General features: G+C 38.1%; 2 protein-coding genes across 6 annotated transcripts in view; one reads left to right on the top strand and one right to left on the bottom strand.

Annotated features, from left to right (window-relative positions):
• The window catches only part of tubd1 (tubulin, delta 1), a 6,646-nt gene extending 2,911 nt beyond the window's left edge, over positions 1-3,735 (top strand). Inside the window, exons 8-9 of one of the 3 annotated variants that reach the window (XM_058079756.1) lie at positions 1,520-1,636; positions 1,821-3,735. In XM_058079756.1, coding sequence (XP_057935739.1) covers positions 1,520-1,634 — 115 coding nt within the window. In that variant the 3' untranslated portion in view covers positions 1,635-1,636; positions 1,821-3,735. Of the gene's footprint in view, positions 1-1,519; positions 1,783-1,815 lie in introns of those variants that run through there. The other 2 variants (XM_058079757.1, XM_058079755.1) reach the window with 2 other exon arrangements.
• On the bottom strand, positions 2,688-15,867 carry vmp1 (vacuole membrane protein 1). Of its 3 annotated transcripts, none has more exons than XM_058079760.1 (12): positions 15,816-15,867; positions 15,232-15,341; positions 14,799-14,931; positions 14,569-14,659; positions 13,589-13,699; positions 10,328-10,495; positions 9,997-10,128; positions 7,706-7,786; positions 7,498-7,614; positions 6,646-6,707; positions 3,798-3,897; positions 2,688-3,004 (listed from the first exon to the last, which is right to left on the bottom strand). In XM_058079760.1, the coding sequence occupies exons 2-12, from the start codon at positions 15,308-15,310 to the stop codon at positions 2,861-2,863; spliced, it is 1,218 nt and encodes a 405-aa protein (XP_057935743.1). In that variant the 5' UTR covers positions 15,311-15,341; positions 15,816-15,867; the 3' UTR covers positions 2,688-2,860. The 3 variants fall into 3 exon arrangements, with proteins under 3 accessions (XP_057935743.1, XP_057935742.1, XP_057935744.1); XM_058079759.1 differs by lacking the exon at positions 15,816-15,867 and adding an exon at positions 15,660-15,809; XM_058079761.1 differs by lacking the exon at positions 15,816-15,867 and adding an exon at positions 15,454-15,599.

Here is a 15,867-nt window from a genome sequence, read left to right as displayed (position 1 = left end):
TTTGCAAGGATGCTTTGCTACTGAAATTACGAATAGTTATTGATATTGATATTGGATAATAGTATTTATACCTGTGTGTCTTTCTACAAATATAGTCTTTAAAGGGGGACCTATTATGCTCATTTTTCTGCCCTTTGTATCAAGTTGTGGACTCCTATAGAGCAGCAACAGACAATAACCCGCACAGGAATTTTGGTAGATCTTCCAGAATCTGCACCTATTCCAGCAGTATTTCTAAAATGATGATTTAATTCATTCCACCCACGCTGTGATTGGACTTCTTTTAGGGCTCACTGCCAAAATGAAACGGCATTATCAGGGATTTTGATATTGTTTAACACCATAATACAACATTCTAATATTTATAGGTCAGAAAAGTGGAAAAAGCTTAATAAGTCCCTTTTTAAATATTGTTTCAAACAGAGGTATTTTAACTGGGTAAAACCCCTTAAAATCTTTTTGCGCTGTTGGATCCTAAGGAGATTCTCAATAGAGCTTCAGAATGAACAAAAGGGAATGAGACCAAATCATCAGCTGATGAAAAATTCAAAACAGCCTTTAAAAGCCAACATTTTTGAAAAAAATGTGGTTTCAGTATCATTTTATGTCACGTATTTATGATTTGTCTCTTTGAACGCGGTCGAATTGTTGAGCTGCAGAAGGAAGCGAGCCTTTGCTGCTGAGGTTGGATGTAGTAAGACATCACCGTCATCTTAAAAAAAGATCCTAAGGGTTACGGGGAAAAAAAAAAAAGTCAAGTGGTAGACTTGACCAACCATGAGCCGGAGGATCAAGACGCGGGACTATGCTCTGCCAAAATGAAAGTTGTTACAGGTGCCAAGTGTAGTCCAATTAAGAGCAGAAAAAGGAGAAAATGTAACCTTGATGGTCCTGGTGGCTTCCAACCTTACCGACGTGACAAGATCTGACCTGAGATGGAACAATGGCGCATAGGTTGTGCAGGGGCGTCAAACAGTGGATGGCTATGTGGAGATATTGCATTCATTACTTGTGTGGTAATGACTGGACTGGTAATAACGTCACTCTTAAGGACCATCCTTTGTGTTCCCCTCTGAGAGTATTTGGGATGGATCTTCACCACCTGGAACAACATTCCCACTAACCTCCTGAAATCAATGGTAGCAAGCATGTCCATACAAGTTTTTGAGGTGATTGGTGCAGTTTTTTAGCTTTAAAAACATTTTTTTCAATTTTTTTTTGGGGGGGGGGGGGCTATGGTCTTACGCATCTGAAACAACAGCTGATGAACGGCCTATTTCAGTTTAATGGTTGTTTGCAATAAATTGCTGACTCCAAACTTTCACTCCCATCTCACTCTACCTCAAACCTCAAGAGCCAGCAGCGCAAAATGTAAATTCCTGCAATTTTTCAACTGGTCTTAACATTATGATTGAGTGTATATACCGTACTTCACTTTCAAAGTGAAATAGGAAATATATACTGTATTTTTGAAATGCATCTTAATCGCCTTTTGTGTCCGTTTCTTTCTTATTTTTAGAGCTTACATCCATCAGTACTCCAAGTATGGCGTCTCAGAAGAGGATTTCCTCAACGGCTTCACATTTGTAGAGCAAATAGTTTCCAGCTACAGTCAGCTGGGCTGCAATGGATAAAGGTGACTGGATGCAGTCCTTATACATGCAATGGATACAAATATTGTACATTTTATATCATTATTTATTGCTCAAACCACCAGTAGTGCAGACTTCGGTTATAATAATAAAAGAACATCATGTATATTTAAATAAATTTATTTGTAGTAATGGTTAAGACAGACTGTTGTTTCATTCCAAGCGCAGACTTACGGCTGAGGATCCACAACTTCAGTCAGCTTACAGACCACTGTTGCCATGCAGACTTAACAGCCAACACCAGTCTGATAAGCTAGCTGAGGAGGTGGCTAATTGGTGTCCAAGTCCAGGAAGGAGGCCCAAGAGGAGCCATCACATTGCAAATCAACGTTAAGATGGATGCAATTCACTTGTATGGTCGCCACTCTGCTGTTGACTTACCTGACAAGACGATCAGTTCAAGGATCCTAAGCATTTACAATCAAGCCAATGACAGACTCCAACTTGGATACCATGATTTGCATGTTTTATGTATGCTCCAATCCAAAAGGGCCAAACTAATATTAGATAAGAGAAATGGGACTAGTTTTAAGTACAGTGTCACTACAAACAATGTTACTCCTTGTTTGGATTTAAAGTAAATCCCGCTTGCGTATTGTTAGAATATAAATACACGTATGCATAATGTCCAAGATCTACACAATGTTAAAACCATCAACAACATGTTTTACATCGATATTGCTTTTTCCTTTTTTTCCCCCCGGAGCTATGATCTTAAGTCTAATCGGTCAGAAACAAGCCCTGAAAAGTGACTCAGAGCACGTATAAGCAGTTATCCTAATTACAAACAAAATCAATAGTTATTCATACAGAAATGTTACAAAATTAAATATTAAGTCGAGAACTATTTCCGAGGGAGAAATTCCCAGCTTTTCATAAGGCATAGCGTCTAATAGGCAGTGCTATTACTACCTGACCGCTGCTTCATTTTGAGATCAGATAACGGAATCATCGGAAAGTAAGACCATCGAATCAGCAGGAGAATCAGGGATTCTGTACACACCAAAGAGAAGGAGACGATAACTACAAAAGAAAGTGAGGACAAATGATTTAAAACAGCACACACGCACAGAGCGGACAAAAGTCTTGATTTTGAGTAAGTCGGCCTCTGAGCATGGACGTGAAGATGTTTGTTTCTAAGTGAGTGCACGCCGCCGAACGGCCGCAGCAATCACTTCCTTGGGTATTTTCATACCGTTTCCTCAAATTCACTTGGTCTTCTCTTCTGAGTGCTTCTGCTGCTGCAGGCGCTTGGCATAGGTCTGAGCCATCGAGTGGACGATGGAGATGACAAAGTAGCAGACCATGACCAGCACCAGCTTCTCAAACAGCCATGACAGCCAGTTCTCATCCTGGAAAGTCAATAGATGGTTAGAGTTAATTATCGTTATTGGTGGCTTACAGATGAAGCGTCCAAATGCAAGTAGCAGTCATATATGAATCCAAAGCTTACAATGAATATAAATAATATGGAGGTGTTTGCTAGCTGATGGGAAAATATCCCATATTCCTGAACTGCAGCACACAAAATGGCTACAATTTGTCAAAATAAGAAACATCAACTCTAACTTTGCAGTGTTTGGCTGAAACACTATGAAATTTGGTACATATCTTTGGGGGACTGATAAGCACACATCTGTAAAATTTGAGGAAAAACTGGTTGAAAAATATGTCCACCATCAGGTAAAATGTTTCAGAATCATGAGTGGGACTTTGCAACTAATTGCCCATAAGTCATTGAGCATTTGTGTAATGACTATAAAACTTCCAAAGCATATTTAATACAAACCATAGGAAGCACCACTAAAATATTCAATCCAAATTGCATTAAAATCATCAAAAAGTGCAGAGTTTACCATATTGTAGTGTACCATAGTATTATTCAACTGCAAATGAGTTATCTACCTGGTGATGCTTTGGCAGTTTGCTGCTTATTTATGGTCTTGCTACCTTTACTTCATGATCTTGATTGTTCTATTTCAAATCCACCATAAAATGCAAAAATCATAAAAACCCAAAACTGTTTTAAGTACCTCTGGAGCAAACTATACACTGGAAGTCATGAGTTTGCCATCTAAATGCAAAGCCCAGTATATGAACTAAAAGATAAAGCTTGTATTTGCATAATAAAAAGGTTATCCTTACTGATTGTGCCCTTCCTTCACCATGATGCAGCTTGTTTCTTTGTGCTTCCAAGTAATGACTGAAGGGCTTCTGGAGTGATGGTCCAACTTTGGGTATAGACCTGGCAAAGAGAACAAAAAAAAAACAAAGAGATGCATTAGAATTGTATACTTACCCTTGCCAAGAGGCTTCAGAGTCTGAATACAATAAGTTGTCTATAATAAAGCAAAGATCCTGGTAGCAGCCATTCTGCATGTGAGCCCAGCAGCAGCAGGAGAAGAGAGGACTGAAGCTCTCGGACCTCAGTCCTCCTTTTATGCTCCTTCGCTCTCCACAGGCAATTGTGTCAGCCCCTTCAACTGGGAAGTGACTCGACATGATGTCATCACCCTTACCACCATCTGGATGCAAAGACATCTAATCAGGGCGTACTTGCAACCTTATTAGGAAAGGTGCACAAGCTTTTGGGAGGGATGGAGGCAATCACAATGGTCTCATGTGTACTTTAAGAGACAATTAGTTCAAATGTAATTTATTATTGTATTTGATATTACTAATACTGCATATACTTCAAATACTGAGACACACACTGATTGGGGCTTTAATTTAGTTGGGCCTAATGAGAACAAAAACATGCCGTCTTGACTTGGACTTGACTAAGCACAAGTTGACACGGAACAAAACAAACAGCAATGACAGCTGATTTCAATTGGAAGCTGAGTCGTTCTTATCTCCCCGTGTTGCCACGCAAACACGCATTAAGACCAAGACAGACTTCGCATCATTGCGAGTCATCAAAGGCTATCAGACGGTCACGGGAAAGAACCGAGAATTTGGATTCACTGAATAACAGCTCATTAATTAAAAAAAAAATTAAAAAAAGCAGAGGTCATGTCATCACAGTGGATATTAAGGCAGTTAAGTTTATACTATTGTTTTTTTTTTTAAATAAATATTAAAAACAGGTTTGTATAATTCTTCATTTTTTATAATTGACATTACTATTGACTGTTTTTATTTGCTACACATTTATATATGTGCCCCTGATGAAGTAGTGGTATAGATTATGTACAGTGTATATGCAATTCTGTTCCAATTACTATGCACATGCAGTGCTTAATAAAGTTCCTTAAAAAAAAAATAAATAAATAAATATTTTTAAAATCTTGAAAATGTGTTGTTGGAAAAAATACTCAACTTGTTTCCCCACACACAATAACCTAAAGCATGAATATTGGAATGTAAGTAAATAACTATAATTTGAAAACAACAAATTATGTGTGTTCATATTTTTTTCAGGGTTATTTTTATAGTAAAAAGTAACTTTGAAAATTCCTGGGTAACAATAATAATCATGTTTTACCTTTAGCAATGTAATTTCAGTTCAAGAGCTTCTACATACATAGGAGTGTATTAACAACTACACCTATCACCAAAGCTTTTCACTTAAACTTCACATTTAATCATGGATTAATTCATTTAATCAGCACTATATGTTTCTAATCTGTTATACTGCATTATTAGACACATATACATTATTAATTGTGTCATAAAATGATGGAATTTCAAAAACATTAATTCTCGGATTGTATACGCTAATTCACTTTTTACCTCTTATTTTCCTCTGTCAGCGTGAGAAGGGTGCACATTATTTGTCACCAAACCCAAGCCAAACAAAAAAAAGAGACTTATTTTGCAAACTGAATTATTGTGATGATTCCCTAAGAGAGGAAACATAATTGTAATGTATACTCTTACATGTTGACTTCACATGCTGTCATTGCAACTCTTCAGAAATGCGACCAAATGAAATTAGAGGAGTGTGTTGAATTGAAAATTGTGCATGTAATTTCTAACTGTAGGGAATTAAATATTAAATAATAATATTTATAGTACAAGCCAAAGGTTTGGACACACATAATGTGTTCAAAGTGTTTTCTTTATTTTCATTTACATTGTAGATTGTCAAAATTATGAACATGTGGAATTATGTGCGAACAAAAAAGGGTGAAATAACTAAATATGTCTTTTTCTTTTTTTTTTGGTAGCACCGCAATGCCTTAGTGTTCTCTTAATGGTTTTCATTCACAGGCGTGCCTTGTCAGGGTTACTCAGTGGAATTTCTTGCCTTATTAATAGGGTTGGGACCAGTTGTCTTGTGTGTGTCCAAACGTCTGGCCTGTACTGGATATGTTTCATAAGTTTAGCGCAATAACTGGAAGGCTAGCAAAGTTGATTTACTACAAGTTGATAAAAATGTTTGCACATTTTCGTGTCATGTTGAATTTAATGTCTGCATAATTGGAGAAAAAAAATCCTACATTTTTTTTTACACTTGTTTATACATAGATATTTAAATGGTGGTGTATTACTTTAAATAATTAATATTAACACAAATGTTGTAATGGCATACTGGCTTATAGAGAACTGCTAAAATGGGAAAAAGGATATTGCCCAAAAACAAAAAGAAGTAGAGATCCCAAACTCATAAAAAGGACCCAAATTCCCATAAAATCAAAAAGTCTGCTGAGAAATTAAAACCTTTGACAATCAGAGGCAAAATAAAGGCTATTAAGTGTTTCACTCCTCAAATGCAACAATACAGTTAAACAAGTAACATTAAAAAAAAGCATTTCTTTCAGGCGGTTTTAATTATTTAAGTCTAGAGTCAAGTTTCCCACGTCGCTGAGGAGACTGTGAGTCACATCAACATGTCTGAATGGGACCTCACATGCATGACCACCAATGTGGCAAAGATGTGAATGGGATTGGTTATAATTGATCGTCAGTCAATATCAGACAATACAGTCTTTTAAACTACAACAGACCCCATGAAGCACCTGACTGACTCACACATGAAGTCACCTACCCAATGAGGGACACCATTTGCTCCACGATGTGTTTGCTGAAGGTGATGATCACAAACAGCTTCTGTAAAAGGATGACAGAAAATGATTGTAATAAAAAAAAATAAAAAACACACTACACAATGTACCAAGAACATATCAATGTTGATGAACATAATTATGTGCTGGATCGCCGCTAAGAATAAATTCCCACCAGACCCACCAGTTTCCACCAAGCCACTAATTCCTACGTGGAATCATGACAATAAGTTCAATTTTGAGCAGCCTGGAACCTTAAGTGGTTTACAAACTAACTGGGGAGGAAAAACCACAATATTTTTATTCAGTCAAGAAAGTGATCAGCATTTTAAAAGTGGATGACACATGGACCCCCTGGACAATCCCAGACAGGATATGACATGTGATGTCCGCTAGGTTCAAAGCATGCGCACACAAAAAGCCTCAAGGTCTTGAGAACTTAATGTCCAGTTAACAGCCTCCAGAACCCCTGCTGGGTGACGGGCTTCTTTGTCTGAAAGTTCTGATGGTGAGCTCACTGGCTGGTACCCCCCCACCCACCCCCCAGGCATGGATAGGTACTGTATATCACTCAGTGACTCACTTACATACACAAACTAGCTCAGACAAGGTTCATATTAGTCACTAGTGTGGAAGACTGAACAGTTATCTTATTAATTAGCAGGGCTTTTTTTGATTTAGGAGATACTGAAGAGGTCCAAAACCCATTAGAGGGCATCTACTTTTTTTTTTTTTTTTTAAATCATCCTTCGTTTTCCACTGTCTTTTTTTTTTTTAATGCAAGTTTGTTATATCAATTGCCACCTCCAATAACACGACTAAGTGCAGACACCGACCTGTATGTGCATCTTGACGATGGCTTTCCCGATGAGCGTCGCCCCAAAGAAAGTCCAGAATGGAACCAAGAAGTGTCCGCAGGTGATTCCCGCCAAGTCAAAAAGCGGATTTGGGATCTAAAAGCCCAGATATCAATAAATTAAAAAAAATCATCCATTCTGTAACTGTAATAGTGTTAAAAAAATAAAAACAAAAGAGTAATTTTACCGAGGCACAAGCCAAGATCCCAAAAAATCCCACTTTCTGCACCATGTGTTGCACTCCCAGTTTTGCTCTGGTGACAAAATCCTGCAAGAGTTAAAAAAGAGAAAAAATGTTAGACAAAATTCCTGATGTAAAGTAATTCAGTAACTGCAATTTTAAATAATAAGTCAAATTAAATTCTATTGGAATGCAAGATAAATTATTTATGGAGTTATACTGTAGTAATAATTACATAAATACATTCAGAGTACAAACATTTAAAAAACATATATCAGATAAAAAATGTATGGGATAGAAGCATAATTTTTATCCCCCCTAAAAATAATAATAAACCAAATATTTCACAGTTACACTTCAAATACAATAAAAAAATTATTGGTAAAACAACATATATTTGTCTTTTGTGAGTTTGGTTTGAAATGTTTGCTATTGATTTTTTTGGACCCCTTTTATGTTGTATTGATGATCCATCAGGCACATATTTTCTCAGCAAAGGGCTATTTATTGTAAAATCACGGTCATTTGCGTTGGTGTGATTTAGTCACATCATAGTATGGAATATGTGAATACAGTACACGTCAGATGTCAGTCTATTTGGGTCCATTCAGCTGTGAACCAGTGTAGCAAGATCAGGTGATGGAGAGTGTGACAATGCACCAGGTTTCTCCGATTTCTCTCCTGCTGACTCAGTATCTGATCTCAGCAGTGTCCAGTCATGTGAACCTGGTTCCTGACAGAACTGTCTGTCATTCAAATTAGAGACCCGTGAAAAGAGTGTAAGGGAGGGGAAGGATGCAGACAGCACAAAGCCCGAGGGATGATTAAAAGGGGGAGCAGAGCTCAGGGTGACTCACGCGCACACACAAGGATTTACTGGAAGTGTGAGGAGGGAGGGGTTTCTCTCAAGTCACATGGCACTTTGGGACCAATGAGTGGACGATAGTTTCATGTCCACTGGGCATTCGGAAGGCTAACGACTACCCCGTTGAGATGGATGCTTCACACAACAATTGTTGCTGAGTGAGCAAATTACAGTAGGTATGTTCAAGAGGAAAAGACCGTTATGACAATAACCATGAACCAAAATCAATTAAGAATTAAGACAAAAATAATAAAAATAGACATTTTGGTGTGAGTATCCTGTATTTTATTTTTCTTTCTTCTTGAACTCAACCAAACAGCACTACCTGTTTTCCAAGAAAACAATAAGGAATAGCAGCATGACATGCACCGTGTCCAGACTACTCCACTGCAGTGTATACCAACGATAAACCAACAACCTCAAAGCATGCCTATCCACTCACCGATCATGTGATGTCAGTCAAGTATGCTCAGCCAAGAATGTTCCCACCATACTTTCAGATTTAGGCACTTCAAATCAAGCCAGATGTTCAATAATACATTATACCACGACAAGCCTCAGAATGGATTATTTTTTCTTTTCTTTTTTTTTTAGAAGTTATTGAAAATGTTATTAGGATTCACCCGTTGAGATGAATCATTGTATTTTTAAAATACAGAAAAAAATGCAGGAATGTCGGTGTAATATTTGCAAGTTCTAAGTTCATTATTAATTGCATTATAGAACTCTCCCAGATATAAGTTGTTAAATATGTCTATTTGATATCCAATTCTGTTGTTCAAATCTGTTTCAAGGCTGAATTAACAGACAGAATTAATAAAGTATTCTGTCTGTCTGTCTGTCTGTCTGTCCAGGTGCTAGTGTCTCTTTCAAGGTTTTTGTTATCTGTATGATCGTAGCGATTCTTAATATATGTTAAAAAGGTGGGCAAGTGTTGAATTCATTTTGTGCAAAAGTAAAATATTAGATGCATTACTTTGTAGATGAAGTCAGGTAGTGCCGTTACAACAAATGTGTTACTCTAACCCGGTGGTTCTCAATTATTTCCTGTTCCAACTAGGGAAAATGCATGGGTGACTACATCTTCCTTAATGACAAGAACAGGCATTATAGTTTGTTGGAGATTTTGTAGCCATGTGTGCAGATGCTGACATCTCATTAGAAAAGGTTAGCCACTTTGTTACCATTAAATATATGTACAATTTGAGACAAGTTTATTTCATTATATGGCTGATGGTTTGTATATTTTATATAAGACTCAGCTCAATTTAAATGTTATTTTTTATATTGTCATATCATGATACATCAATATGGTCATATATGCTCAGGTACATATCGACTAACCCTAATTGTGAGTTCTCCCTGCTTGTTGTGTTCACTATGCCCCCCCCCAAGGGTGCCCACCCCACCTTCTGAGAAGCACCGTTCTTACCTGTGCACTCTCAGCTTGCTCCAGCATCTCCTCAAATTCCTCGTAGTCTTCATCTTCAGGATCAGCCCCCGACTGACGTGCTGCTCTGGCCATGAAATACGGAGGCAGCTCACCGATGGCGGTGCCTGCACCCTAAAAAGAAAGACAAACAATTCTTAGAATTCTGGCCTCAGCGACAGCTTTCTGAAAAACATGCACTTAAAATGTTATTGAGAATAAGGTGAGCTGTGTTCGGGGAGAAATGTTGAGACTAACTGACTGCTGTCATACCTGGCACACCATTTTATTCTTGCATTTTTTGGTAACTGGAATAATAAGAAATTCCACTCACCCACATGCATGCCTCGAGGCGGACCTTTGACATGATGGAGAAAAGCGAGACGCTTCCCTCCTCCCCGACAAGTTGTGGACACACAATCTGGTCTGGGTACGGAGGCTCTGGGAAATCTGTTGAGCTGCACTCATACGCTGCCAATGTCACTGATGCTATATGAGGACCCTAAGATGGCAAAGAGAAACAACACGGTGAGAAGCATGGCAATCTGCTATATTCCATTCCAATACACAGTCAACCTTTGTTAAAGTTATATTGACTTGTACTGAAAATCACATATACATAAATACAAGAAATGGGTCCATTGAGATACAGAGATATGTTCCATATCAAGCAAGTGGCACCAAACAAGGTAGCTTTTCTTCCTGACTCACACACTTTACTGGAGGACTTACAATACTAATTTTAAGTGAATGGTGATTTATGAAGCAGGTTTTAATTTCAATCCATGAGAATGTCTTATATTCGGGTTAATATGATAATCTACATTTACATCATGGTCCAGCCATCCTTTTTCTATTCCACTTATCCTGTTGATGGTCATTAAGAAGCTGGAGCCTATCCAAACTGATGACATGTCAATCACAGAGCTGACACATGTAGTCCAGTTCGGTACATATCTTTTAGCCTGCCCTCGGTGTAACTGTCACTGACTAACTTGTCACTGTTACAGTGGAATGTCAAGCTGAATGTGAAGATAATAAAACAGCTGTGAATAGGGCTTTGTGAAGCAATACAAGAGTATTTTTGTTACATTTACAGCAGGGGTCTCAAACAGTTTGAGGCCCCCGCCTTGATATGAAAGTTTAATGTTAGTGCGGCCCGCGCAAGTTTGATATGGATGCTGTATGGTATCATGTACCCAGAAAAAATTATTACGTTTGATTAATGTTCATGTTAAAGGTTAAATAACTGTTAATAGTTATCCTCCCTATCCGTGTGGAAGTGGTAAGTTTTTGGCTATTTAAGTTTCGAGGAAATAACTTGAAGGCTACCGTTTAGGTCGCTAGTTCTCTAGTTTGCGAGTTAGCATGTGTCTCAAGACCCTGCAGTTGCGCAATATGTTGTAAATAAAATATAGTATAAATGTGACTATAGTCGTGTTTTGTCATGTCTACAGGGCTCTAATAATGCTTTGTTAATTTTAATCTGAAAAAAATAATTTGTCTACCCACCAACTATATGTGGTTTCTTAAGTTTTTATTATTTGCTGTTTTATTATTTTGTCAATACCATTTTTTTTTTTTTTTTTTTTTTTTAGTAATAGCTGTGTTGTTCGGCATCTGGCCTCAATAAGCACACCTGTAGACACACCATGCGAGATTATGGAGTGTTGACGGCCGCCCATCCTCTCCACACTAAAGCTATACTATACTCACCATACAAAAGGAGTTGTCTTTATATGACACACTCCACACATGTGCTCTGCAAATGATGACTAGCAAGTCAGCAAATTTGCAATGAAAATATTTTGACTGAATAAGATAGCCGAGTAAAAAGCACAGATGCACTTAATAAACTCACCAATATTTTTGAAGCTATTAAGTGCTAAAAGCGAAAAGCCACGGTGACTAATCAAGGTTTTGCTGCCTTAGCAACTGAGTGTCTTTTCAAAACATACAATACAGTACATGTTATAGGCCACCAATTGTTATGGTGTTTTAGCAATACTTGGACCACAAAACTAGAATGTGGCCTGGTATAATGCAGGCCTCCACTGAGGCTGAAAAAAACTAGTGTGTTGTGAATTTGTGTTTGTTCCATAGTTAGCAGTTTACTTCCTGGTTCATGGAGGATGACAAACAGATGGCGGTGTCATTATGATTCTTGGCGGTGGATCATTGCCTTGGATGCCAAAGTGACTCAAACTGTAATAATACATTTCCATCAGGGGTGTCACGAGACACCCAACTCACAAGACAATGCATGAGATTGAGATCCAAGCTCTGCCTTCTTGGGTCTGTCGCTGGTCAGGGACTGGGTTGCATTGTGGAAGGGTTTATGCAGTTTTCACATCTGCACTGCATGGCCGTAAAAAGGTACGACAGATACTTTTGTCGACCGCTCGTTCGTTGATGACAACACCGTGATAGGTTGGGCTGCAAGGTTAATAGTGTGCATAAATCTCTGAATGTGCGGTTCCAATAATGCCTCCCGCACTGCTTCTTCCATATTACTGTATTGTCATTCATAATAGCAATGCCATAGTTGTCAGTCTGATTGGCTTCTGGTTGCCCTTTTTTTCAATTTTACGAGATCTCGTGACAAGAGATTTCCCGTCCTAAAATTGACTTGTTTTTTTTTTTTTAATTGCTGCACAAAATGACTAAAAATATGACATTTGTAATGGAGGCCAGGCTTGTTCCGTACTAGTGGTGAAACCTCCCTCACACCCAGATGTGAGAGCAAATTAGGTCACCTTCTCCAGATGAATCACTCAACCACTAACATACACATTTTCACGTTTTCCGATATTGTGTAAAACAATGAAGAGGAACTATAGCAATGGAAATTGCTGAATCGTGTGACCAGCATAAGTACAAATTGCCATGATAATTCATTGCCTTCCCATCTGTTTGCATCTAAGGATTTCTCATCTTGCACCACAACCAGTAAAACCGTCACCACTACCACTTGAAGGTTATTCACAGTCAAGTTGTAACAGCCTTTTATGCGCTATAATATTTTGGTCAGACAAATAAGTTGATGAATTTCACAAGGGGAAACAACGAATGAATCACAAGTATATAAAGAAAAGCCAAATTGTGTTATTTGTGTGGACCTTCATGAGCGAGACAAAGACTTGAATACGTTGGCCTTCATAATAATGACATGACTTTCAGGAACATTCTCGTGTTTCTACGAAATTTGACAACATTTTTTCCGTGCAATGCATCAGAGCATGATGGGATTTCTTAGAACTCTCTTTAAAGAAACCTCTCTCTCTTAGCAAGTTTCTGCACAGCAACAATCAACATTCAAAAGCATGAAAAAGTGACTTTAAGGGGGGCCTATACTTCCACCACATCACAACATACTACTCGGAATAGGCACTATGGTATAAAAGGTGATTACACACAGCAAGGGTATTAGTACCAGCCTTGGTTGAAAGTGGACAAACAGACGTCATCTGCTCAAAAAATGTCTATTGACCAAGTTGTTTGCTACAGCTAACCAGATGCTAGTTACTGATATGAATTATCACAGCACAGTCTCACATTTGATTCAGATTCAAACCATAGGTGTGTGGTATCTTACCAGATAGAGAAGAAAGGTGTGCAGACCAGTCCCAAGGCCGACAGAAGACAGGATACCTAGACCTACCCAATACGCGCACCACAGAAACCTCTTCTCCAGGTACTGGACATACTGAATTGTCAAAAGGAAAGGTAAAACAAAAACAAAAAAACACATTTGAGTCAGATGTTTTATTACTTTAAAAGCTTTCTTTTAATTAAAACATCCATTTCAATTTCAATTTTAATTGTAAGTGAATTTAAGGGGGAACCTCTAAAGTCAAAGCCTGTTCTGGAATTGAACAAATTTAAAATCTGAAATTATAAAACAATTAATAACACTACAGGCAATGTTTAAGTAACAATTTTTACATTCTTAACTGTCTTAAGGATAAAGCTAACCACGGTTAATACTGTATAGGGACATAAAAACCCTTAACTTGCATGACGTCATTGTCACACAAGTGTGAAAACATGTTAAACACCGGAAAAACAAAACAACACATTTAACAGGCATCAGAAGACCTGTATGGTGAAATTGGGGTCTCTGAAGCTTGTTTACGTGACATAACTTTCGTCTTCTTCATCTCTTGAAACCAAGTCTTACAAAAAAAGTCACATTTTGTGAGGTTTGCCGAGGTCATGGCGATTCAAGCTATGTCGTTTGCAATTTATGAGGTATATTGTTCCATTTTGGGTCATTTGCCTTCAGAGGTTCCACTGTTCCATTTGAGGTAAATACTGTATCTCCCATTATTAATAGCATGCTCAAAATAAATATGAATCAATCACATATTGTTGACTATTGTTGACTTAAATTTGTAAACACAGCATCCACTCCAGTGATCAAATGTTCAAAGTTTACTGAAAAACATTAGGCTCAATGAACTCTTAAAGAGTGACTTATCTATTATCTATAATCTTTAAACAGACTGGTGATATGACAACTGTGTTGATTATCTCTCTCACACACATACCCACACACACAAAACTTGGCCTTACTTTTTGGTGTTCTCCCTCAATAGAATAGGCGACAGAGACGAGAAAACATAACACCAAAACTAGGAATACAATGCCTCGTCGTTGCCAGAGCCTGAACAAAAAAGGAAAGTTTGTTTTCGGGTTAGAACTCTATGCAGCAAAGTGTTTGTTTACATAAGAGCAGGAAAGTCATCAAGTATCGCAACGGTGTGTGTGTGTGTACAAAAGACAGCAGAAAACCAGTTTCTTACTTCAACGTCCACTCTTTTAGCTTGATGAAGAACTCAAGGAAGAAGTAATGGAGTGTGGTAACAGGTCTCCTCCATAACACAAGTGAAAGACGCTCCTCCTTATCCCTCTGCCGCCTCTCTCTTATTATCGAGTCTGCAACAAACACACAATTGCAATCAACCAGACATTCTGTCACGCTTGCATCGATATTAATTACTACATTTTGGTTAGTGGTTAATGCTGAACTCATAGTATAACTGCGTCTAAACTTCTGCTCTATGCTCTGATTCTATAACAAAGCAACCTAAAATTGATCTGCTTGCTCACTTTTATGACTCCTGCAATCAGTCACGCAAGTTCTATCAAGTCATAACCATATAACTCTGCGGAAGTAAATACGCAAGCTGGCCATCCACAGGGGAAATTCATATCAATATGTCTAATATTACCAACCTGTAGATCTTCCATTCTGTTTCTCTTTAGCTCCTGTGCGTCTTTGAGGCTTTTCACAGCTGTCTCCATTGGCTGCCATGTCAGTCAACCTTTAACTCACCAGGCAGTTTCTATGAAAGGCAGAAAACAAATTACAAATCCAGGTCCCAATAAAACCTCAGAACATAACCGGATCAGAGTATTGCTACTAATATGGCTCTTTGGCATATATTAACGGCTTACATAGTGTTGACAACGCAAAACAGCGAACAAGATGAAGCAAGAAATATTGTTGGGTGCCTCAAGACTCTAGCGTCAACAGTTGCCTGAAATAACCTTGCTGGATAACTTAGGCCAGTCTTCTTTAAGACATGAACGCACCACATTTCATCACCCCCACATGCTAACCGGTTAGCCAGCGTGCTAAGAGAGGGACGTATGAACTCTACCTTCAAATATCTTCTTGAAAGCTAAATACGGATCCCTTCCTCATGTAGAATATGAAAAACAACTCCTATCTTCGCAGCAGACAATATTTGGCCACAAAAACACGACGTTTAATGGTAGAATGTGCCGTATTTGTTCAAATGAAGTGACAGTCGTACCTATTTCCTGCTTTCTTCACCCGGAAGTAAATGCTGATTGTCCAAATAAAAA

Source organism: Doryrhamphus excisus, chromosome 8 (assembly GCF_030265055.1).
Source record: "Doryrhamphus excisus isolate RoL2022-K1 chromosome 8, RoL_Dexc_1.0, whole genome shotgun sequence".
In the NCBI taxonomy this organism is placed as follows: domain Eukaryota; kingdom Metazoa; phylum Chordata; class Actinopteri; order Syngnathiformes; family Syngnathidae; genus Doryrhamphus; species Doryrhamphus excisus.
Note: the sequence above shows the minus strand (reverse complement) of the source record. Positions and strands in the feature narration are given on the sequence as shown.